This window comes from Polyodon spathula, unplaced genomic scaffold (genome assembly GCF_017654505.1).
Source record: "Polyodon spathula isolate WHYD16114869_AA unplaced genomic scaffold, ASM1765450v1 scaffolds_84, whole genome shotgun sequence".
Classification (NCBI taxonomy): domain Eukaryota; kingdom Metazoa; phylum Chordata; class Actinopteri; order Acipenseriformes; family Polyodontidae; genus Polyodon; species Polyodon spathula.
The window spans coordinates 1-25,000 of record NW_024471578.1 but is presented as its reverse complement, the minus strand read 5'-3'; the positions used below and the strand labels follow the sequence as shown (position 1 = coordinate 25,000).

General features: G+C 44.7%; 2 protein-coding genes across 2 annotated transcripts; both read left to right on the top strand.

Annotated features, from left to right (window-relative positions):
* Positions 1-789: 789 nt before the first annotated feature.
* On the top strand, positions 790-17,991 carry sympk (symplekin). The gene is made up of 23 exons (XM_041240340.1): positions 790-865; positions 1,777-1,903; positions 2,549-2,798; positions 3,873-4,043; positions 5,056-5,295; positions 6,090-6,244; positions 6,966-7,116; positions 7,477-7,684; positions 8,225-8,375; positions 8,835-9,070; positions 9,831-9,912; positions 10,037-10,150; positions 10,857-11,004; positions 11,475-11,635; positions 11,958-12,066; positions 12,647-12,747; positions 13,226-13,316; positions 14,072-14,173; positions 14,921-15,108; positions 15,756-15,932; positions 16,329-16,418; positions 16,779-17,021; positions 17,391-17,991. Exons 1-23 carry the CDS (start codon positions 822-824, stop codon positions 17,595-17,597), a joined length of 3,546 nt encoding a protein of 1,181 aa, XP_041096274.1. The 5' UTR covers positions 790-821; the 3' UTR covers positions 17,598-17,991.
* Positions 17,992-19,866: 1,875 nt separating this feature from the next.
* rsph4a (radial spoke head component 4A) lies at positions 19,867-24,994 on the top strand (the record flags this gene model as incomplete). The annotated part of the gene is made up of 6 exons (XM_041240339.1): positions 19,867-20,104; positions 21,260-21,491; positions 21,935-22,681; positions 23,659-23,803; positions 24,487-24,604; positions 24,854-24,994. Coding segments are annotated over exons 1-6 (1,490 nt in total), but the record flags the coding sequence as incomplete, so codon positions are not given.
* Positions 24,995-25,000: the final 6 nt, after the last annotated feature.

The window sequence follows — 25,000 nt, the reverse complement described above, 5'->3', positions numbered from 1 at the left end:
TGATGCATGTCCTTGCTGTATTTTTTCCACGTTCTGCACGTCCATGTTGCAGTTTGATGCATGTCCTTGCTGTATTTTTTCCATGTTCTGCATGTCCATGTTGCAGTTTGATGCATGTCCTTGCTGTATTTTTTCCACGTTCTGCATGTCCCCACATTGCAATTTGATGCATGTCCTTGCTGTATTTTTTCCACGTTCTGCACGTCCATGTTGCAGTTTGATGCATGTCCTTGCTGTATTTTTTCCACGTTCTGCATGTCCCCACTTTGCAATTTGATGCATGTCCTTGCTGTATTTTTTCCACGTTCTGCATGTCCCCACTTTGCAATTTGATGCATGTCCTTGCTGTATTTTTTCCACGTTCTGCATGTCCCCACTTTGCAATTTGATGCATGTCCTTGCTGTATTTTTTCCACGTTCTGCATGTCCCCACTTTGCAATTTGATGCATGTCCTTGCTGTATTTTTTCCACGTTCTGCATGTCCCCACATTGCAATTTGATGCATGTCCTTGCTGTGTTTTTTAGCCTAAGTAATGTAATGTTCTGGGAATAAGGAGGCTCACTTCTGTATATAATTAAAACATTTTCTTATCCAAGGTGATTGAAAGTTTGGTTCTTTTATGACGCTTTTCCATAGAGTATCGATGTACTTGCTGAGTCCCCTTTGAGATTTAGAGTTTTCTAAATTAGCTCAGTCAGTGGGTCAGTGTACAATTGTTCTTATGTTGTCAGTTATCCCCTTGGCTGGAGTAGAGAACTATGTATTTATATTTAATGTTTCCTTCTTCAGGAAATCATTGCTTTCCAGACTGATAAGTCCATGGAAGTTCGCAAGTTTGTCATCGGATTCATTGAGGAGGCCTGGTATGTGTTCAAAATAAAACCACCCCGCTCTCGTTACTTGGAGACGTCTGTCTTTAATACCCCTCATGTCACGCTTAAGCAGTATTAAAGATGGTATTACTACAGTGGTAGCCTCAGCCAGATGCGAGAATGCAAAAAAGTCACAGCTTTGCAATCCCGTTCTCAAGACCAGCTTTGCATCAGCGGCACTTCATTAGTCCTGCCACCAGGTGCCAAAAGAGAGCAGAAAATGCATTAACAAAACAGCAGGGAGCGCTGTGGCTTTAAAGGCTAAGCTTTAAACAATCGTGCATTTTGTCAGAACACAGCTGAACTGCACGTGGTTTGGAGTTTTCCGGGAAACGGAAGGAGTTACAGTTCTTGTACTAAAATCTGTAGAGCACCGACCAGAGGAACGAAAAGAACAGTGTGTATAACCCATATTAAACAGGTTTCCAAGCATATATTGAAAGGGGGCCAATCAGAGCAAGCAGTCTCTAACTTCACAGGACTGACTTAATTTAATGTGGATCTTTTTTTTGACCACGAGGGTCTGGTTTCATAAGCTGCAGTCAGTACTAAACGTGATCTGGTTTAACTGGTGATTCCAATAGTGCAATCGCCTTGGGGTACGTGGCAGTTGAGATTAGTAGTGGTACTAACGTTAGTCCTAACAGGTGGATCAGACTCCCCCAATCCCCCTGTTGGACGGACTAAAGTGGACTCAATTTGGTACACTGCACTTAACGCTTATCTGTCAGTCAGTTCTTAAAACCTTTTGGTTTATCGTTGACCGTGGGTACCACTGTATCTGGGTATGTGAAGTCTGTCTGCCTCTGTGCAACACTTTTCCAGTTTTACGTGTGCAAACGATGCATGTAATCAAAAAAAAAAAAAAAAGGTGTGACATTTTTGTTGTGTTTTAATGACAGTAAACGAGACAACGAGCTGCTGCTGAAGCTGATTGCCAATCTGAACATGTTGCTGAAAGATGAAAGTGTGAACGTGGTGAAGAAAGTGATTCTCACAATGACTCACCTGTACAAGGTGGCGCTGCAGGTAGGAGAGCAAAGTCACGGCTTTCTCTTTTCATTCTGTGGACTGAAACCTGTGGTACTCACTGTTATTAACAATGCATTGAAATACTGTTGCCACCTAAAATGGACTGGACAAGTAGAAGATAAGTCAGTGGATCTGGGCATGCGCTGTAAACACCAAAGTCCAAGACCCAGGCAAAGGGAGACCCTTCGAGATCCACAGGAGGACACACTGAAAACAATGAAAGTTGTCCTTGTTGCACAATGATTAAGCAGGCATACCTGACACAGGGGGACAATGCCGAGATATGGGCAGAGGCAAAGGCGTATTTACAAAATCTCTATTATGTTTTCCAATGATTGCGACTGTGGAAGGAGATTGGTTCTGTAGAGTATTGCTCTGCTGTTAAGGTCACATGGAGATAATCGCTGATTATTTGCTTGTCAGCTGACTCTTCACAGCTACTTGCGCATAAGAAATAAATACTTCTCTCAATATATCTTAAAGTAGAAGTCCCGCTCAGTAATTAATTAATTAATTCCCAAGAATTGAGCAAATGTGAGACCGTGTTCAAGACCTACTAACTCATGAAAGTGTTTTGTAAAACTTGATTCAGCGGGATGTCAAGTGCTCAGTGTAACGACACCCTGCTCTCTGTTCCCTTAGTGGATGGTGAGGTTGAAGGTGATTAGCGACATACAAGAGGCTTGCTGGGAGATGGTGACGACCATGAAGGATGAAATCATGTTGATGCTGGACTCGGAAAACGACGGGATCCGGACGCACGCCATCAAGTTTGTGGAGAGCCTGATCATCACCCTGTCGTCGCGCACATCCGATTCAGAGGTGCCAAAGAGGCAGGAGAATGACATCAGCCTGGAGCGCATACCCAAGGACCACTGCTACATTCGACACAGTGAGTGCTGCAGCTACCCTGGCATGCGCCTTTAGCATGCCAAGAGCAACGTGCGCCTGCTTAGGGCTGGTTTCCCTTTCCTGAGGTTGAATTCATTGAGAGGCCCCTCATGGAGAGAAGCTAGGCAAAGCAGTGTCTTTCACACAAGTCAAACTGTTTGAATAACGGTTAGAGATCCACTCTTCTTATGCTGGTTTCTTTAGCAGGTACTATTGCAAAAATGACAGGGGCTGGGAGAAAAATAAAATGCAAGAATTTGAATAATTCCAGCAAATTAACCCTTTGCAGTCCATTTACTCAGCGCTTGTCAGGAGCGTCGGGTCCAGTTTATTTTTACACGCGCTGTTTAAAATATTTTTCCAGAGTAAAACAGGTTTGAAAAGGCATTGAATCGCAAAAGGACACTCAGTAAGTAGTGCATCTCCAGCCAAGCCCCACCCCTTGTTCGCTGTATTTTTCACATACCTCTTTATAGACGTGCATACTGATAAATCCTCTCCTGATCACTCGTTTTATCACCAAACTCCTCAATAATGCGATGCAGGTCTTTATTTTATTACTATAACGTCTCAAAGCTCTGCAAATGTCTGTGATATTCTTTGAGTGCTGGATGCGGAAGCAGCTACCTCCTTTATGTCCGCGTTATCTCTTTAGTGGATGGTGAGATACGCCCTTTTTTTCCGGTTTCATTCGGCCATTGAAAGGTTTTCTCTGCTTTTTCCTGAGAAAAAAAAAGACGACTCGAGACCAGTGCTTTACGTCTTTTTGATGATGTCGGACGGGAGAGGGAAAGTTGTAATGTAGGAACGCAAAGGGCTGAGATAGCTCAGAGTTTTCTAGTAGTAGATGTTAAGGTCCTGGATAAAGCCTGGGAGTCTCTCCTTATCTTCCACGGTTAAGTACCGGTATATTATTTAGAGGATCAGCAGGCAGAGTCTATGCAATCAAACCCCTTGTTATAAAAAGTGCCCTTCCGTTATGAACAATGGAAAAGGGACCAGGGCTATTGCAAGTTTCTAACCCTGATAACATTAGGAGTGTGCTAAGCTTTTTCCTTGCTGATTTGCAATGCAGACTCACTGAGACAGGAGGGGACCACAGCCCTGGATCAGCTCCTCAAGTTCATGGTCCACCCGGCCATCTCCAGCATCAACCTGACCGTTGCGCTGGGCTCCTTGGCAACCATCGCTAGGCAACGGCCCATGTTCATGTCGGAGGTCATCCAGGCCTACGAGACCCTGCACGGTAAGTCTGCAGGAAACACAGCCCTTAAAAGCGCACGGGTCAGCAGACGTGTTGCATTGGACTGTGGCTTCCCAACTACAGTTCAAGAATTTTGCACAACAGGACATAAAAATGTTTTTAAAATTTGTACTGCTTTCTAGTACGCAAGATGTGCTTTGTCTGCTCATTCTGTATTCTGTTAAGTAACCTATATGTTTAAACTGTGTGACACTAAAGTGGTCGTTCTATACAAAGTAGTGAGATGTCTTCATTAAAATAGAAGGGAAAGCTAAGAATCTGAGATCCTGTGAAGTAGACATTGTGTCTGTTGATTAAGCCTGATTAATATACACTAGAACCCCACACTTAGGAACTAACTGGTCAGCCAAATACACACTTGAAACTGGAAACCATGAAGATGCAACACTGAAATTTAACAGTTTATCACGGCTCTCCTGGCTTGTTATCTTGTTAATATTCCTCATTTTGGTAGCTGAAGTGTTTGTAGCTAACAAAATACTTTCGTAGCTATTCACAGTGTGGGTCGTGAATGTGCAGTTCGAGGGGAAAAAAACAAACAAACAAAAAAAACCCCTCTTGTACTGTCACTGAAAAGAAAGTCCTCAGTTTTGTTTCCTTTCCTCTCCAGGAAGTGTGACACTTGCGCTTCATGTATTCTGGGTCTAGCATGTCAATCATTAAGGGAAGCAGCTGGCTGGTTATTGCCTGAATAGAGGGCCCTTTGGGTGGGGCTAATTTCACTCTCCTGGTGAAATGATCGTGAAAGCGCAAGACTATCTGAAAGCAAGGGTTGCAAACAGAGATTTGTGTAGTACCAGATAACTGTGTTTTAAAATGAAAATACGTTTTTACTAAAAACATTTCTTCCAAAACTGCACATTTGAGACTTGCACAGTGAGTGAATGTGCATGGCGTGGAAATGAATGGATTTGTTTAGATAACTATGTAGCGTTGACGTTCTCTGTGCGGCAATGCGTTCGCCTGTGCGGTAATGCGTTCTCCCTTCTCTCAGCAAACCTGCCCCCGACTCTGGCCAAGTCCCAGGTGAGCAGCGTGCGGAAGAACCTGAAGCTGCACCTGCTGAGCGTCCTGAAGCACGCGTCCTCCTTCGAGTTCCACGGGCAGATCACCACGCTGCTCCTGGACCTGGGCACGCAGCAGCAGGAGATCGCCCGCAACATGCCCAACCTGAAGGACGTGCGCAGGCGGCAGCGGGACGAGGCTGAGCCAGGCCTCAAGAAGATCAAGACAGGTGGGGTTTGATAATAATATCTTTATTTTTATATAGCGCCTTTCACAGTGGACCACCATCACAAAGCGCTTCAGAGGCAGGTTGTGAACTGCGCATTCTATGCAGAGTCACTTCCAATAGGACGTTGATTTAACATCTCATCTGCAGGTTACCTGAAATAGGAGTGCAAGGCTGACAATTTGTGAATTTGTAAACCACAAGTAGTAGACCGTAAAAAGAAACGTGAAAATTTAGGAACAGGATCATTTTGAAGTTGTATAAATAATTAATTGTGAGACATATATAATAGACTTTCCTTAGTGATAAACAAGAAACTGATCTGGTCTTAGAAAGTAAAAGCCCAGCTCAGCAATTAATTCCCACTGAGCATGGACCAGCATTCGAGGCCAACTCCCAGGTTCTGGTTTGTCATGAAAGTGTGTTATAGAATAAGAAGAGGATACAAGTTGTTTGCGTCTGTCTAAATGCTGTTTTGGCAGAAAAAGATGCTCATTTTTGTTGTTATTCAATGCAATCTTAATGACCTATAGTGCCCTATTCGAAATTTAAGAGGGAAATACAATGCAGCATCTAAACATATCGACCTTTTCAGTTTTACGTTGAATTTGAGTATTTCCCAAAATCTACAAGAAGCTGGAATTGCTGGAAGATTCACAATTAAAAATAAGTGCAAGATGTGTTAAAATCAGACAAGAAGTCTGCCAAAGTTATTGCAGTGTTTGTTTCAATTCATTTAGTTTTAAAAACAAACAACAAATGAATCATGCCCCCCAAACCCCCCCTCCCCTCCTCAGAGCCTCCTCTAGTGGAGGATGATGAAGATAAAGACCTGGATCAGGCTGCAGCCCCGTTACCAAAGCCTTCCTCAGCCCAGGGCACCCAGTCTGCCATCGATATCACAGCGGAGTTCCTGCTGCCTCTGCTCAACCCAGAGAACGTGGCCAACCTGGTGAGTGAAGCAGCTGGTGTCATCGGTGTGTCGGATCCACAGGGAATCGCATTTACAAACACAGATTATTAATTGGTCATTTAGAAGACGCTTTTATCCAAAGCGACTTGCAGAGAGAGCACATAGCACAAGGAGGCGAAGTGACTTGCTCAGGGTCACACACAGTGAGTCAGTGGCTGAGCTGGGATTAGAACTGGGGACCTGCTGCTGTCAAGCCCTTCCCTTCACCAAGCCTCCTAAGATATTGGTTGAATAAAGTAGCTGAAATATTAGCAAGGGAAGGGCCTGTTTGTGGCATTATACAGAAACGGTACATACTGTTCATTTTGAAAAATAAAATAGTGCCACAGGGGGCTAACGTAAGAAATGCAATGAAATATAACAATAAACTGTACATCAAAGCACTACATTGCTTTAACTATTAAAATACCCCATGAGAGCATTAAACTGTTCTCCAAAATAACATTTACAAAAGCCAGGTTTACAGTAGTAAGCCAGTTGTATATTAAGCATGAGTACTATGTGATTATATTTAAAGATGTTTAACAATAAATCAGATTAACAGAAACTGATACATGTTTGGTTTCAATAGATTTCTTCTGAATAGATATCTTCTGGTTTATGAAATATAGATTTTTGTGGGTGAATTAAGTATATCAGTTTTGACTGAAATGTGTTGGACAGTGATGCTGTTTTCAGACTTCTCTCTGCTGTGTTGTAGGTGTTGATCAGCATGGTGTATCTCCCTGACACGATGCCCGCCTCTTTCCAAGCCACCTACACCCCAGTGGAGTCTGCCGGCACCGACTCGCAGATCAAACATCTTGGCCGTCTCATGGCCACACAGATGACTTCTGCTGGCATCGGGCCAGGTACACGTGGTACAAATCTGCGGTCGGGACCCAACGATTTTATTCAAGCATTTCTTTGGAGCCGACAGGAACGTTCTCGGCTGCCACCGCGGCACACCCCTCTCTCCCCGCTGTCTTTTAAAAACTTAACATTTCATTAACGAAGACCATAATTTACAGGTTGCCTTGCCTTTTTTATTTAACCTTGAGTTTGTGTGCTGTAAAAACAGGACCACGAAGGGTTAACGGAAAATGGCCAAATGCAATCTGAAATGTCTGAAGGAAGCTACAAAACTTTCTTTTTTTTTTTTTTTTGACACAATACGAAGGTTCCTCCTGAAGTGTGTTTATTCCTGACGTGTTTCTCCCTGTGTGTCTCAGGGGTGGAGCAGATGAAGCTGGCTAAGGAAGCGCTGAAGGAGGAGGTGGAGCTGAAGCCTGAGAGCGTGCTGATCAAGAGGCGTTTGTCAGCGCTGTCCATGGGCCAGGCCATCTCCGTGCTGGGGGCCTACTCCGGGAAGCCAGAGGAAGAGGAGGAGCCTCTCGCCAAGCGCCGCCCGGAGCCCATCTTACCCACTGCCCAGACCAAGTATGCCAGACCGGGCCACCATTCCCAGTGCAGCATTTCTGTATCATTTGCACAGTGCAGTTTTTCAAAATTGAATTGCCAAGCAATTGGGATTGCAATTGTGTTTATATACAGTGTGTCCCACAGTCAGGCAATATTGACAGTACAAGATGCCCATTAGCATGTTCTCTGTTCAGTCCAGTTGACTGTCTGCACCACACATCAATCTGTTTTCTTTCACATCTGAAAGAAAGAGAGGCGACCGATATTAGGAGTTATGCTTATGAAGACTGGCTTATCAAACACCCTTTATATTTTCCATGCTAAAACTGGACTCTCTCCATTTTTAATATCTACCTACCTAGTTATTGTTAGTGCAGATAAGTCCTGATTTTAAGTTCATAATTACAAGCTGTAATGTTGTGCAGTGTTCTTATCTGCAGATCTTTTCTTGAGCTCCCCCTGCTGTAAATTGTAATGCACCAGATCCACTAGTCTTGGGCTGTCAAGGATTTGCTCTCTTCTGATCTGCCTACACCTTTTTGTTTGTTACTTCATAAGGACATCGGGAGTAGGTGGGCGCAAGAAAGTGTTTCGATTGGCTGATGTGATCCAGCCCCTGTCGGAGACTCAGGTTGAGAAGCTGACAAGCATGTCAGTCAAGCGCATTCTCCAATCGGAGAAGGCCATCGCTCGCAGTGGGATGTCCCATGTAAGTTGCCAAAAGCAAGAGCACGGTGGTACTTTTCTAATGGGATACAGCTCTGAGTTACGACACATATCAAGATAGCAATGAAAGAGAAGTTGAAGTTACTGTTGGTTTAAAAATGATGACTGTTTGTAGACAAGAATTAAGTGAAGTGACATTAGAGTGGGTTAATGTCACCCTCCACTTATCAAAATTTAATGGGGACAAGACCCTGTTAATATCACTTAATGTCACTTTGGGAAATAAAAGCAGGTAATTAGATTCATACCATACTGAAATGTTCTGAATACAAATAGCACAATACTCTGTACAGAACCTTATGTTTTAAATTCTTTTAATTATAGCGTAGATAATTATAGTGCATATTGAATATATCTACAGTGTGTGTGTGTGTACCAGATTCTGCTAAGTCAATGCCCCTTGGCCGATGCTGAGCCCTGCCTGTGCTTGCTCCCTGTACAGGTGCGTGTGAAGATCCTGTCCCGTCTGGTCACTCAGTTTGAGGGCAGCATGAAGGCGGAGGTGCTGGACTTCGTGCTGGAGGACATTCGGAACCGCAGCGACCTGGCCTTCGCCTTGCTTTACCAGGAGTACAACGCCTACCTGAGCAACTGCCCCTCCGGCTCACTGGACAGCTACGACGAGTGTCTCATCGGACTGCTCTCCGGGCTGCAGGAGAAGCCCGACCAGAGGGATGGGTAAGCTGTCTGGCCTGTATCTCATCGGTGCTTTAAAACTGACATTTCAGAAGGGACCCTAGTCACACTTCATTTTCAAAGACAATCATTGTTCTGGATGACGAAACGGAGCACAGATGTGTACAGGCAGTTCCGTATTGGTGTAATAAGCACACAGTACCCAAGCATTAGCGATTCATGTAAATCACAAGTTTGTCGGATTATAGCAAAATCCGAAACGTCTGTCCTGGTGTAAAACCAAAGCAGCTAGCCTGTTCGCAGTGGAGAGTGTGACAGACAGCGCGTAAGGGAACTGTAATTCATAGGTTATGATCCTCTCTTGCCTAGGCGGTGTGGGATGTTTTTAATGATTCAAAATTGTTTGGAAAAAGCACCAAAATGAGCCAAGACGTCTGTAGTTCAGTAAATTATTTTCAATAATTCTAATTGACGTGTTTTGGCAGACCCTTGTGATCCCCTTATCTTGCAAATTTAGACCCACTACAGACATCATAAATAACATCGTACATTATGCCGTTTGTGGGAATCAGCCAGCCATAACCCTGTTGACTGTCTGCACCGCACATCAAAATGATGTGGATTTGTTCTTTGCTAAGTTTTACACCTGAACAAAAATAGAGACAACCCATATTAGCTTTTATGTCTACGGTGCCTGGCTTTTGGGACTCCCTGTATACATTGTTCACTGGATCCTCTGCTTGGATCAGTAGCGTGAGTCTTCGTGAAGCTGCTTTGACGTCCCTGCTGTTTCTGTTGCCAGGCTGTTTACCAAGCTGGTGCTGGAAGCTCCTCTGATAACAGAGACGGCCCTCGAAGTGATCCGCAGATACTGCGAGGACGAGGTGAGGATCGTGGGTCTGGATTCTTACACTGGAGGGATTTAGAAAAATGGTAGCATGTTGTGTTAACTTGTGTCTGTCTGAACCCCACCTGTGTGTCCTGTGGTTGAAACTGCTTCTGCCCCAGACGCGTGCGTATCTGGGGATGACCACACTGCGAGACCTGATCTTCAAGCGCCCGTCCAGGCAGTTCCAGTACCTCCACGTGCTGTTGGACCTCAGCTCCCATGAGAAGGACAAGGTAATGTTTGGTACGGTGAAGATTCAAAGCTCGGGGTGTTTAGTTTTTACACCACCCTGGGAGGGAAAAAAGAAAGAGCAGCAAATCATTAAAGGGGAGCTCTGTTCTGAATTGTGAAGGGAGCTTGAACGAGTATCCAAGCCTGCTGCCGCTGCACAGACTGCTTTCTGCTAATATATGCCTATTTCTAGATACACTGTTGCTGGTCTTTATAGTTTGACGTTTATTTATACTTTAGAAAGCCTCTAGCATTTCCTCCAAATGGACGCACTTTGTCACCCTACTGCAGTTCAGGTTAAACCATGTCTTTCCAGTTCTTAAAAGGGTTTCCTTTTACTTTTTAATGGCGTTTTTAGATGATATTTTCAAATGTGTTTGTATTCAGAATTGATTAAACTGTCATATATAGATTTAATTCAAGGGTTTGCAGTGTTCTTGAATTACTGAACGATTACCCTGCGATAGTGATATACATCCTCCTGTTATAGTTGCCAGTAGCAGAACTGCGAAAGTTCATTTTGAGAACTGGAGGCATGTTTATCACGCAGGGGGTACAGCAGACTAGATGCACCGTCTGTGACGCTGGAACTCACGCAGCAAAAAAAAAATCGTTAACTGCAAAATATTGATCACACTGATTTCAAAGTAGATCAGATAATATTTGAATGAAAGTATGAGCAGTCCCTTTCACGTGTGTGTGTTTTAGGTGCGCACGCATGCACTGACCTTCATTAAGAGGATGTACGAGAAGGACCAGCTGCGTGATTACATCGAGAAGTTTGCCCTGAACTACATGCAGCTGCTCGTCCACCCCAACCCTCCGTCGATGCTGTTCGGGGCCGACCAGGATACAGGTCAGAGAGCGCAGTCCTGTGCCGCACCGCTGTTCCGTTATTCTGCGTAGCGTCATATGAGCAGCGTGCTTGTCACATGAAGCGAGCAGCTTGTGTCGACGGTTATTGTACGCGATTGACGTTGGAGATGGTGGAATTTCCAAACCATTACGGTCTGAATCTCGGGTGTGTCTGATTTGAGCTCACAGCAATGCCCGTCATAAATCGCTGTGCAGTAACTTTTTACCACAGTGGATACTTTCTGTCTCCTCGTCTGTAATTCACCCAAAAATGTTCTACATCCTGTTCATAGACTGTTTGTATGTACCCAAAATTCGGTTACAGGGGAAATCTATCCCAAATCACATCCTTAATTTGTAGAGTGACTTTTACCATTTCCACACAAGAGCCAAGGGTGTTTCCCTGGTATATTGAAGCCTAGTGTAGAAGCAGTGGTTGGTTTGACGTGGAATGCTTCCCCTGTGTTGCAGAGGTGGCAGCCCCCTGGTCGGAGGACACGGTGAAGCAGTGTCTGTACCTGTACCTAACTCTCCTCCCCCTGAGCCACAAACTGATCCATGAGCTGGCGTCGGTCTACACGGAGGCCATCGCGGACATCAAGCGCACAGTGCTGCGGGTCATTGAACAGCCTGTAAGTGCGGCTCCTCTGCAGCCTGCAGCTCCTGTGCTTTCCATTCAACATGTCCTGATGTTCTTTCTGTCAGTTGTTGGATAGTTCTTGTGTACTCCAAATTCAAAAGCTGTGACTGATCTCTCGTATTCAAGAAAGGGTCACCCTTCCTTGGCTCACATTACAGACCCATATTACGGTTGAAATGGTCCAGTTGTCTCCAGTGATGTTCCACAAGGTTTTTTTTACCCAGCTCCTTAGGGCACAGTCGGACAGCCACAGTACTCTGACCTGTTATAGCCTCAGTGATGTTAAGTAACAGCCCTGTGTGCTGCTGTTTCAGATCCGCGGGATGGGGATGAGCTCTCCGGAGCTGCTCCTGCTGGTTGAGAACTGTCCGAAGGGGGCGGAGACCCTTGTGACCCGCTGCCTGCACATCCTCACTGATAAAGGTACCTGCCTGCCTGGACTTGGGTAGTTTTTGTGGTTCAGGTCCAGAAATTGCACAATGAACTGAAAATGAGCTCCTTGACGACTTACAAGAGCTGCCCTGGCCTGCACTGTGCGAACTGCGAGATTCTGCATTCCCGCGTGAAACCTGGGCGTGAACAGCATTCCTGACACGTGTCCCGCACTGTGTAAAGGATGCATCTTCCTGTTGCTCGTACAAAGGATAGTCTTCTTGTTCTCTCATAATGGATTTTGATAGAGGGCTCAGCTGCCAGTTGTTTCCAGCCGTGCCAAGACTACAAACGGTAAATCATTGACGTTCTGCAGAGATCTCCTGTCTGTTCAGTTGTCTAAAACTTACTTAGTCAGAGTGGTGATCGTAATATAAAATGTCAAAGATAGAACTGCTTTTTTATGGCGATTTTAGCACTGTGTGTAAACTACGATTTTTTTGTGTATTACTGTTGCCTCGTCTTCTCAAAGAATGGTGTCTCCAGGCAAGGTTTTATAAAGGAAGTGGACAGACGTGGTTTTGCAGCACAAGCTGGACAAGTTTAATCTTTTGTACTTGTGGTGTTCTAGTCCCCCCGTCCCAGGAGCTGGTGAGGCGTGTGAGGGACCTGTACCAGAAGAGAGTCCCGGACGTGCGCTTCCTCATCCCCGTGCTCAACGGGCTGGAGAAGGTGAGCGGGCTCTTCTGGGGGTTAGTGTTGCAGGGCGTCTTGCACAGGTTACAAGAAACGCATTGCTTCTGCTGTGTCCCGTGGTGTTTCTATTGCAGAGTTATGTTTTTAAACAAATTACATTTGCTTGAAAATTAATTGGACAGCATGGGTCCTAAATCAACTGGGCAATACATTTCTCAACATTTACTCTGAAATGTGTTGGAACTAGATTGCAGTTCGATTTCTTGACATGCAGTGACCTCTGAATTTGATCAGTTTGTTCATGTTTTGTCTCCCATGATCTATGTAAATGTTTCATGTTTGTTTTATAATGCAAAGGTATGTAATGCAAGCCATGCTTATTTGATGACACAAATTATTCTGAACCTTTTTGTGGTGCTACCAAGGATTATTTTGTAAATGCAGTATATTTAGAGGTAGTGTCCCCTAAGTACGACTGGCCCTGGTTTGTTATTCTTTCATTGATTTGTTACAGAAAGAAGTGATCCAGGCCTTGCCCAAACTAATCAAGTTAAACCCAGTCGTGGTTAAGGAAGTTTTTAACAGACTACTTGGCACACAACACAGTGAGTCCAACTCTCCTTTCTTTCTTTCTTTCTTTCTTTCTTGTATTGTCACTCTGATGTGCCCTATAGCCTGGAGATCGCAGGTTCGAGTCCAGCATATGTCATTGCCGACCGTGACCGCGGGTTCCTAGGGGGCGGAGCACAATTGGCCAAGCGCTGCCCGGGTAGGGAGGGCGTAGATTGGCAGGGGAATCCATGGCTCCCCGCGCATCAGCGCCCCCCTGTGGCCGATAGGGCGCCTGTGGCTCTGCAGTGGAGCCTCCGAATCTTGTCTCCGACGCTATAGGTCTGGTGGCCTCGCTGTGGATCCGCAGTGTGTAAAATGATGGATTGACAGGAGCACATTTCGGGGGACGCGCGCTCCAGCCTCTGTTCCCCGAGTCGGCGGGGGGGTTGTGAGCGGTGAGCCGAGGATACAGATAATAATTGGGCACACCAAATTGGGGGGGGAAACGGAGGTAAAAATTTAAAATAACCAATCTATTAGGAAATTCTGTTACAACCACAGACCACAAAAACACAGATTCCGAGTCTAAGAAAAATGCTTAAATCCGGGTTTAATTCTGACAACCGCGTAACACATTCACACCCAGTATAAGCTTCTTGAAAACATTGTAAATGGAGAGACTGCGTCATTGGCGTAGACATGCTTTTCCGTGTACTGCGCTAACTTCGCATCGCACCACGGCAGTACGCCATCCCCCGTGTCTGGTCTGAGGTGTACTGTTAACACGCTTCTCTCCTTCCTGTCCCAGGTGAAGGCAGCTCAACAGTGTCCCCTTTGACCCCAGGAGAGCTCCTGGTATCCCTGCACAACATCGACTCCACCAGGTGTGACATGAAGAGTATTATAAAAGGTAAGGGCAGGATCCCAGATTGTGACTTCGTGGAACCGGCTGTACTTGTAAAGAACCAAGAAGTGTCTCTTAGTTTTACCCAGATTCTATAATTGAGAATTCATATACAGGCATGCTAACAAGTGTGTTTTAATGTTATTTAAATATACTGATGGTTTCATTTGTGAGCTTTTAGTGTCTGTCTGTGTAGCGTATTCTATATATATATGATTTTCAAACAAATATGACATCTGTCAGTATATGACTGATAACCTGTCTTGGGTAAAGCTTTATATTTTGACATTGTCAGGCTACTGAATTTATTGTATTTGACAGCTTCAAATCAGCAAAAAATAAATGCATTATGAGAAATGATCTAGTTATCATTACTGTAGAGCAGAGGTCTGCCCATTCTTTATCATGGCCAGCAACTCTTGTATTTAATTGAAATCAGTTATGACTGTATTAAGTTTTAGATTGATTACGGTTTCAAACAGTTTAGTGGCCCAACATCTCATGCTTTTTTGCCTGGTTTCATAGACCCTGTTGGCTTTGATTAGGTTAGGTGGGTCAGGATTAGTGCTCATCAGGGTTTGTGAAAGCAGCCGGAAGACTTTATTTAAGGGAGAACCCAAAACCTTGCTGTAAATATTTCTTCCCTTGGTTGCAGCGAGTTTCAGTGCTGCTGTGTCGTTTTAATGAACAGAGCACCCTGCCCTGCCCAGTGTGTGCCTGTGTGGGGTGTGTTGACCTGTGTGTGCCTTTCAGCCACAAACCTGTGTTTCGGGGAGAAGAACGTGTACACGTCAGAGGTGCTGGCTGTGGTGATGCAGCACCTGATGGAGCAGAGCCCGCTTCCCATGCTGCTGATGAGGACAGTCATCCAGTCTCTCACCATGTATCCTCGGCTTAGCGGCTTCGTCATGAACATCCTGTCCCGCCTCATCATCAAGCAGGTCAGCGCGTACCCCCATACTCGGCACCTTTCAACCCCGGTCCTCAACTCCCACCCCATGACCCCAGACTTTACTCTTCATTTGTGCTGCAGCTTGGCGATGCACACTGACGCTAGAGGAACCAATGCTGATGCACACTGTTTCTTCAGGGCTGCCATGCTGTCTGGAAATGCTGTGTTATGATAAACGATTAGTGTTAAATTGGGAATGTTAATAGTTTTTAAATGTTTTTTCAATGCTTAAACATTTTGGCATGGCAGACGTGGATTCCAGAGAGAGATGCCTGCTTGCTTGTTGTTTTGAGATGTTATAAAGACTCGGATCACATTGTTGAGGAGTTTGGTGATATAACAAGTGATCAGGAGAGCATTTATCAGTATGCACGTCTATAAAGAGGTATGTGAAAAATAAAGCGAACAAGGGGTGGGGCTTGGCTGGAGATGCAGTACTGAGTGTCCTTTTGCGATTCAATGCCTTTTTAAACCTGTTTTACCCTGAAAACAAATATTTTAAACGGCACTTGTGAAAATAAACTGAACCTGACGCGCCTGGCAAACGCTGAATAAATGGATAAATACATGGTTATCTTTCTGTATACCTGTTTTTGAAGTGTCTCTTAAAAAGGTTTTTTAATTGTTTTCCCGCAGGTGTGGAAGTACCCCAAGGTTTGGGAGGGCTTTATAAAGTGCTGCCAGCGGACGAAGCCCCAGTCGTTCGCAGTGCTGCTGCAGCTCCCCCCTCCCCAGCTCAGCAGTGTTTTCGACAAGTGTCCGGAGCTGAGGGACCCCCTGCTGGTCCACGTCCACTCCTTCACCCCACACCAGGTACACTACACACAGGGGCTCCGGTACAGGACCGCTCCTTCACCAGGTACACTACACACAGGGGCTCGGGTACAGGACCACTCCTTCACCAGGTACACTGCACACAGGGGCTTGGTTACAGAGGGTCATTCATAAATAACCTGCAATACATTGCCTGTCTAGATACATGTTCATGGAAGGTCTCTCCTGCCCTTTTGAATTTTTCTGCCCATGACTTGCATACCTAAATAGTCCACACATTCAACAGCACTGTACGTGTTTTGCCACAATTACTGTCCAGTTTCAAACCCGAAACCAAAAAGTATCACAAAGTACGTGTTCGTCTGGAGTGTTGTTCTCTTTTGGAAGCGCACGGTTTAGCAGCAGAATGACGCTGGCGTTTCTCTGCCTCTGCAGCAAGCCCACATTCCCAGGTCCATCATGACTGTCCTGGAGGCGAACCTGAAACCGGATCAGGAATCTCCAGAACCCAAGGAGCACGACGAGGTGAGTCTAGAGGGGAGGGAGATCGCTTCACACGGCTGGGAATTCTGCTGCTTCGAGACGCGGCCTTGCCCCTGTTTTGATTTGGTCAAACTTTACGACGTTTCAAATGTGAATCTCACCGCAGTGCACGAAACAACTCTTGCAACAGTTGTGTATACTGTTTTTATTATGCTTGTTGGATTTGATTAGTTGGATGTTATGTATTACTGTAAAATAGAGCTTGGCATTGCTGTTTTAGAAACCAAGTGTCTTAACGAAATTAACTGTTACAACCCTAGTAATAACATGGCTAGTGCTGGTAAGTTAGAACTCTCTTAACCTGCGCCCTCATGTCCTGTTGCCTGCACCCCTCTCTCCCAGCCGGTGGGTGGAGAGGGGGCTCCCCGGGCCACGCTGCCGGACGTCATAGCGGCTCGGCTGGAGCAGGAGAAGGAGCTGAAGAGGCAGCTGGAGGAGGAGCATCAGCGAGTGAAGGGGCATCCAGCAGAGCTGGGGGCCACAGAGCTGGGGGAGGCTATGGAGCTGCGAGAGGAGGGGGCCGCCAATGAGGACAGCGCCCTGATTCTCAACTCCAGCCAGGAGGACGCTGCACTCGGCGTGAAGGTAGAGCATGCCCCTCAGCCACTGTCAGTCTCTGTGAGAATGGTACAGTATCTCCCAGAGGCAGTAACACGTTGCTGTAAGGCCACACCAGTATAAAGATCACCGCTCAGTTGAAGATGGTGCTAGTTTTGTAAAGTCCCCTTGACTCTAAACCTGTGATATTAATTTGATCCAAGAAATTATGTGCACACAGTAGTAAAGCCTCCCATTAAGGCAATTTATTGGTTCCTTGACCTGTCTTAATAGAGAGATGTCAAAATCTGCATAGATGTGAAGTTACAACTTTTAAGAAACTAAATCAAGAGACCTTAGTAGACAGGAGAGCTGTTTTTTTCTTCTCATATTTTAGCGTTCTGTTTCTTTCTCCAGGACAACCAAAAAGCCATAAGCAGTGAAACTGTGAAAGACAGTGACAAATTAGTCCTTGACCAAGTTGAACCCATGGATGAGCCCCTTGCAGACTCTAGTCCCACAACCTCCCAGTCACAGGAAGCCATGGAGCAGGGTGAAGGAGGGGGCTTGACAGAGGACCTCCTAGCGCCTCACAAGGAAATGGAGGTCAATGTCGTGGAGTAGAGATGAAGCCTGGAAGCTCAGACTGAGCAGCTAAGGGGATCAATGTTGTAATAATTTCCGGTGCCTTCAGTGGACAGAGGCAAAACCTGTAGGTTTTCTTTGAAAAGATTTAATAAAAACAAAAGCTGATCTAGACTTGCAAAGGAGAGGCGATGGACACCCCCCTGTATATGTGAAATAATTTTCTAAAGAATGTTTCTGAGCACTTTTTATTCTATGAAAGATCAAGGAGATTAAGAAAGGATGTTGCTCCTGCATCTCTTATCACAGTTAAATTGTAACTAGTTAAGCTTTGTGTGTGTGTGTGGCTGCCAGAATATTGATGGCTAACAGTTTCTCACCATTTCAGCAGCGGCATGTGTTTATTTTGGTGCTCATTAAAATATATGATTTCGTTTTTGTGTGAGTTTAAATCATTACGCGTTTTGGGCTTTGCAGATATAAAACTCAAACATTTTAGAAATATTAAGTTCATATGTAATTAAGCACAGCTCAGAAACCAGGACCAGAGGACACAGTGTGGATGTGAAGGGGAGACAGACTGGGGACAGAGAGAAGGAGAAACTTTTTCACACAGAGTGGTGAGGGGATGGAATGGGCTGCCTAGTCATGTTGCTGAAGGAGACTCTTCTTCACACAGAGAGTGGTGAGGGGATGGAATGGGCTGCCTAGTCATGTTGTTGAAAGAGTCTCTTCTTCACACAGAGAGTGGTGAGGGGATGGAATGGGCTGCCTAGTCATGTTGTTGAAGGAGACTCTTCTTCACACAGAGAGTGGTGAGGGGATGGAATGGGCTGCCTAGTCATGTTGTTGAAGGCGACTCTTCTTCACACAGAGAGTGGTGAGGGGATGGAATGGGCTGCCTAGTCATGTTGCTGAAGGAGACTCTTCTTCACACAGAGAGTGGTGAGGGGATGGAATGGGCTGCCTAGTCATGTTGTTGAAGGAGACTCTTCTTCGCACAGAGAGTGGTGAGGGGATGGAATGGGCTGCCTAGTCATGTTGTTGTATCAAATAAGCAGGCTTATTCTGTAATACTTGTTTCTGCATAATCAAGTGGAAGGAGCTATCCAAGGTAAAGAGCACAAAAAAACATCTGACATCAACTTCAGCTTTCTAGTTTAAGCCTCACATTTTTTCTACCTAGTCATTTGATTAAACTTATGCCTTTTCTTGCAGTATCTGAACATTGTGCTGACGTTCGTATCACAAACGCAGAATTATTTTTAGTTGGACATTTTTTCTTCAGGATTAGTACAAAACAAACCTAAAATCATTTAAAAGGGCTTGTTTGAAAGCAATGTATAACCCTTCTTGTGACAGTCATTTCTAGCATGCGATGTGTAAACAAATGAACATGTACCAAAATCTGTAGGATGAGAGTGAGTGAGTCTGGGGACAATGCCTTACTCCCCTAAGCACATAACCTGTATTAGTGAGGAACAGTGAAAAATAAACGAATTGCCAACATCACTTCCCTTTTAAATGTTAAAGCATTTTCAATGAGTTCCACAATCTGGGGCTTTATATCTAGAAGCACTTTCTCCTCTCGTGTTGCATTTGACCTGTGGGATTGTAAAGGTGATCGTAAATCGCACAGAGATTTATATCGCGACAGAATATTTCGCAGGTGTGGAGACCAGTGTCAATCGCAAAAATAACATCAGACCTAGAATGGGGGGGGGGGGGGGTGCAGCACAAATGATAGCAGATAATCGTGATAGAGACTCCCATAAAGAAACAAAATACCATCTAAACCAGTTTAGGACAGTTCCTGTCAGCCCAGCCCAGATTTAAGACGATCAATTACATTGCTAACATGGATTCAAAAAACATTTGTTCAAGTATTGGGTTCCAAACGGATGAAACATGAGTTGTATCATTCGAACATACACGCTGAAAACATTTAATAAATGAAATGTATCGATAGGGTTATGACGAGTATGTGATATAAAATAACTGATTTACTTTAGGCTTTCTGGAAATCAACGCAAACATAGTCCAGTACAAATTAAAATGTGCTGCTAATAATAATAATAACAATAATAATAATAATCTATTGATTCTAAAACGGATCTAAAAACCACAACACTGTCGTATTGATGCTGCAGTCGGAACTGACGTAGTAGGGCTGCAATTATTAATTAATTGATTTAAATCGCCTCTTCCTTCGCCTCACTTTTTATACTGTGACGTTATTGTCTTGTGAGTATTGATGACGTTGAGCGCATAGCAACTGTTTTGTTTACCCCAACTACACGTGGAAGCGGTAACCAGGGAAACCGCATTGCAGACAGAGTAGGACTGAAAAGCGGTTTGGGGACTAGCAGAGGACAAAGTTAAACTGTAGCACGATTCTGAAATACTGTTGCGACTTACAGAAAAAAACAAAAACAACAAATGGAAGAACCCGAGGAAACCGCGACGCTGAATAACCAGAGGGATCTGGCAACGAGTAACGCCAAAGCATACCTCCTGAAGAACAGTACGAAATCCAACACCAATCTGTAAGCATATATTTAAAAAAATGACCGTGGTTTGATAGCGAACTGTTTCCCATGCTCACTGTACTAGTAGGCGCCACTAATATTCAATTATCAATTAGAGGGGTGAATACAGACACACGGGGGTTGTTCTTACAGGAAGATTGCTTGTATTAATAACACGAACGTTTGTGATGAGAAGAACCAGACATGACTTTATAAGCAGATAAGCTAATTCTGTTGCAAAATGGAAGCCACGGTTTATTCTCAAGTCCACTTTCACCCGAAACTTTAGCAATGGGTTTTATTATCACGGGGGCATGTCCGCTTTAGAGACCGCCTATAAAGATGAATCGTATACTCTGCTTGCAGTATGTTGACGTTCTGGTTCTATGCATAGTTACTAAAAACATACATGGTAAAAAATAACACACTATGTAACGCAATTTTTGTTCCTGGGTAGTAAGTGTTATTTCCTAATTGCTTATGCCTCAAAAGTATAGAAAATGGCTATTACTCCCCACAAACTTTGCTTTTGTGACCAGGACAGTGATATTTCAAAATATCACTATTTCCAATGGGAAAACGGTCAAATGTAAATACAGTATAATCGTAAATCTCGAAAAACTACTCACTTCTGTATCTTTTGTAGTCATTTTTGTATTACTTTAGTATAAATACATGTTAATTTGGATTCATGTTGTTTTTTTCTGACTTTATGTAAACGAAAAGACACATTTGCCTGTTTTCCCACTGGAAACAGTGATATTTTGAAATATCACTGTCCTGGTCACAAAAGCAAAGTTTGTGGGGAATAATAGCCATTTTCTATACTTTTGAGCCATAAACAATTAGGAAATAACACTTACTGCCCAGGAACAAAAAAAAAAATTGCTACACAGTGTAATAAATGAAACTAACGTTTTGACAAGAAGTCTCTATGTCAGTGTCTAATTGATAAATATTCCCAGTCCCAATGCTTGTTTAAATGTGTTACTAAGTTTATTTTTAGTACTACAGTGGTACCATGGAACATCACAATTAATTCCAACTTTCATTAAGAGCCTTGAAGATGTGGTCTTAGATGCAAGTGGGTGTCCATATTGTCTTCATGTGTTTAGTTGCTTGTTTATTGTTTTGATGCTTGAAAACTAATTCAAAATGGAATGACAATACTAGCTATGATCACCTGGCTCGGGTTCTGAACAAGGTCCTGGATGAGCGTCCAGAGAATGTGGTGGACATGTTTGAGGACCTCAGCAGGGACATCAAGAGGTCTCAGTTCTCCAAGAAGATGGACACCCTTCGCGACGAGCCTGAGAGCTCCGCGGCCTTCGATCTCGCTGAGATTCAGAAGGTGCTGTTCAGCAAAGGGGGAGCCGAGGGATCAGAGGGGCAGGAGGAAGAGCTGGTGAGGCCCTCTTTCACAGAACACTCCCGGGAGTCTATTCAGTTAAACAGCAGCGGATCTATCATTAAATCATTCAAACTGAGTCATCCCTGGGTTTTTACAGCCAGAAATTCACCAAAAAAAAAAAATAAATAATGTTTGATTTTCATAACGCACAATAAGCCCGTTATTAAATATCTTCACAGGGGCTGTATTTTAGTCGGCTGGAGTTTATATCAAATGAATAGACTCGTTTTCATAGCATTCTGAGTATCTACTGCTGCCTCCCTTATATAAACTTTGTATTCTAACCTGAACACCCCCTGCCATTGTGCTGGATTTGAACCCAGGCCCCCAGAGATGAAAGACAGCACACCTGTTCAACCATACTGTGATTTGTAAATGGTCTTTTATGAATAGCTTCACAGCCATTTTTCGATTGTGATGGTTTGCTCTTTTTCCAGGTAGAGACCCCGCTCCCCAACGTAATGGAGCTGGCGTTCTACTTTGAGCAGGCTGGGGTAGGTCTCAGTCGGGAGGAGATGTACTGCATCTCCCTGGCTCTCAAACAACTGGTAGACAGCCAGCCCTTGCAGAAATGTCGCTTCTGGGGGAAGATCCTGGGCACGCAGGGCAACTACATAGTGGCGGAAGTGCAATACCGAGAAGGGGAGGAGGAAGAGGAGGAGGGGAGCGAGGAAGATGTTGAGGCAGAGAAAGATTATGGAAGGGACGATGATGAGGACAAAGAAAGGCAAGAGGAGTTAGACCCGCTCCCGAAATCCAACTACAAACCGCCCCCTGTCGTCCCCAAAGAGGACAACCACACCGGGGTGAACAAGTTTACCTACTTTGTCTGCAGTGAGCCTGGGAAGCCGTGGATCAAGCTGCCGCAGCTGACGCCAGCGCACATCGTAGCCGCCAGGGAAATCAAGAAGTTCTTCACAGGCCACCTGGACACCCCAATTGTCAGCTACCCACCTTTCCCCGGAAACGAGGCCGCCTACCTGCGGGCGCAGATCGCCCGGATCTCAGCGGGCACACACATCAGTCCGCTGGGGTTCTACCAGTTCGGAGAGGAGGAAGGCGAGGAGGAGGAGGAGGCTGTGAGGGACAGCTTTGAGGAGAATCCCGATTTTGAGGGGACCCCCGTTGGTGAGCTGGTGGATAACTCAACCTGGGCACACCACGTGCAGCACATCCTACCACAGGTACACCACAAAGCAACACTCACCATCACAACCTGGGCACACCACAAATCAACATCATCACAACCTGGTCACACCACGTGCAGCACATCCTCCCACAGGTACACCACAAAGCAGCACTCGCTGTCACAACCTGGGCACACCACAAATCAACACCATCACAACCTGGGCACACCACAAATCAACACCATCACAACCTGGGCACACCACAAAGCAGCACTCGCTGTCACAACCTGGGCACACCACAAATCAACACCATCACAACCTGGGCACACCACAAATCAACACCATCACAACCTGGGCACACCACAAAGCAGCACTCGCTGTCACAACCTGGGCACACCACAAATCAACACCATCACAACCTGGGCACACCACAAATCAACACCATCACAACCAGGGCACACCACAAATCAACACTCGCCATCACAACCGGGCACACCACAAAGCAGCACTCGCCGTCACAACCTGGGCACACCACAAATCAGCAATCGCCATCACAACCAGGGCACACCACAAATCAACACTCGCCATCACAACCTGGGCACACCTCAAATCAACACTCGCCATCACAACCTGGGCACACCACAAATCAACACTCGCCATCACAACCTGTTGCTGCGGCACTGTTTTGAGATTAATTTAAATGAAATTCTATTGAAAAACAAATGATTTGATCTGTTGTGATTTGTTCAAAGATCACGGATCCAAACTAAAAGCCAACAGTGTAGAGATTTCTTTGTAACGAGCACTGCTTGTTCCACACTCAGTTTGAATTGCATTTGCAAGATGTTGCAACATTGTGAGAAATGGTGCTGGATGTTGATGTGGTGGATCTAGAGAAACAGTAATGTCTGTTATGATTAGAATAGATCGCTCTGTTTTTGGGAGCACTGTCGTTTACTTAAAAATCTATTTTGTTGTTTTAACAACGTCCTGGTACAGAATTTGTATTAATGAGGATTGGCCTATCTTTATAGGGCCGCTGTGTCTGGGTGAATCTAGCCCAGAAGAAAGAACATGATTTTGAAGAGGGGGAAGAGGAAGAGGAGAAGGAGGAAGAACCAGATGAGCCTGAGCCTGAGGTGGGACCACCCCTCCTGACCCCCGTGTCTGAGGACGCAGGTATGGGACAAAAGCTGCTTTCTTAGGACCTGCTGCAGACCAGCTGTGTCGCTAGTCCTGGATGAAACGCATTTCAGTTTATAAAGCACTTTCACACTGTGATTTCAGAGACCAGTAGCAGGGCGTTTACGCATATTCTCGGCTTATACTATCAAATGCCTTATACAGTTAATGTTCAATTACTGATGTCAATGACGCTTTGACAAATTGTCAAAAATTCCAGAACATCTTCTGCTCTGAAAAGAGAAGTCACCCCATAGAGGCAGAACATACAACACAATCCTACAGATCAAACAACTACATATTTTCTATTTAACTGTAGTTCCTGAGTGCAGTCTTCATTTGTGTGATTTACAAAGTGACGCACCCCACACGTGACTCATATCTTACAGTATATATTGAACCTTAAAATATGCAGAAGCAATCTGATGTAATACAAAGCCTTTTTCAAAAGATGATCTGAAATGTAACACAGGTGAATCGCAACCTTTCTGCTGTGCTTTGGGGAACACGTATGTTTTACTTAAAGTGCAAAGCTTTTCTGATCTGGGAATGTTTCTGAGATTCCAAGTCAGTGTCATGTTCCTGTAGATGGTTGGTTTTGCATTGCCAAGACTGTCTGCTTTAAACTGCAGACCCTGATTGAAGAAAGATAGAGATGTCGATCTTTTTCTTTTTTCCAGAAATCAACAATACGCCTCCATGGACAGGAAGGCTCTCTTCTAATCTCATTCCGCAGTATGCAGTTGCTGTTATGAAGTCAAACCTCTGGCCAGGAGCTTATGCTTTTGCAACTGGAAAGTAAGTACACTTTGTACACAGTCCTGGTTTGAGGGTTTCTTCGTTGTTCGTGGATGTTAAGATACAAAAAGTTGTTTTCAATGACAAACGTTTCGTTGTTGCTTGACTTTAAACGTATTGCAGGGATCTTTATGGAGGTCACTATAGAGTAGTGGGTTTCTTAAAAGTAGCAATGATGTGTTTAAATATATATGCTGCCCTGCATGGAGTTTGAGACCCCTGCATGACCTTGATCTATTTTTATTTTAGAAAGTTTGAGAACATCTACCTGGGATGGGGCCACAAGTACAGCGCTGAGAACTACAGCCCCCCTGCACCTGCGCTGCTGCAGCAGGAGTACCCGAGCGGCCCCGAGATCACGGAGGTGGACGACCCCTCTGTGGAGGAGGAGCAGGC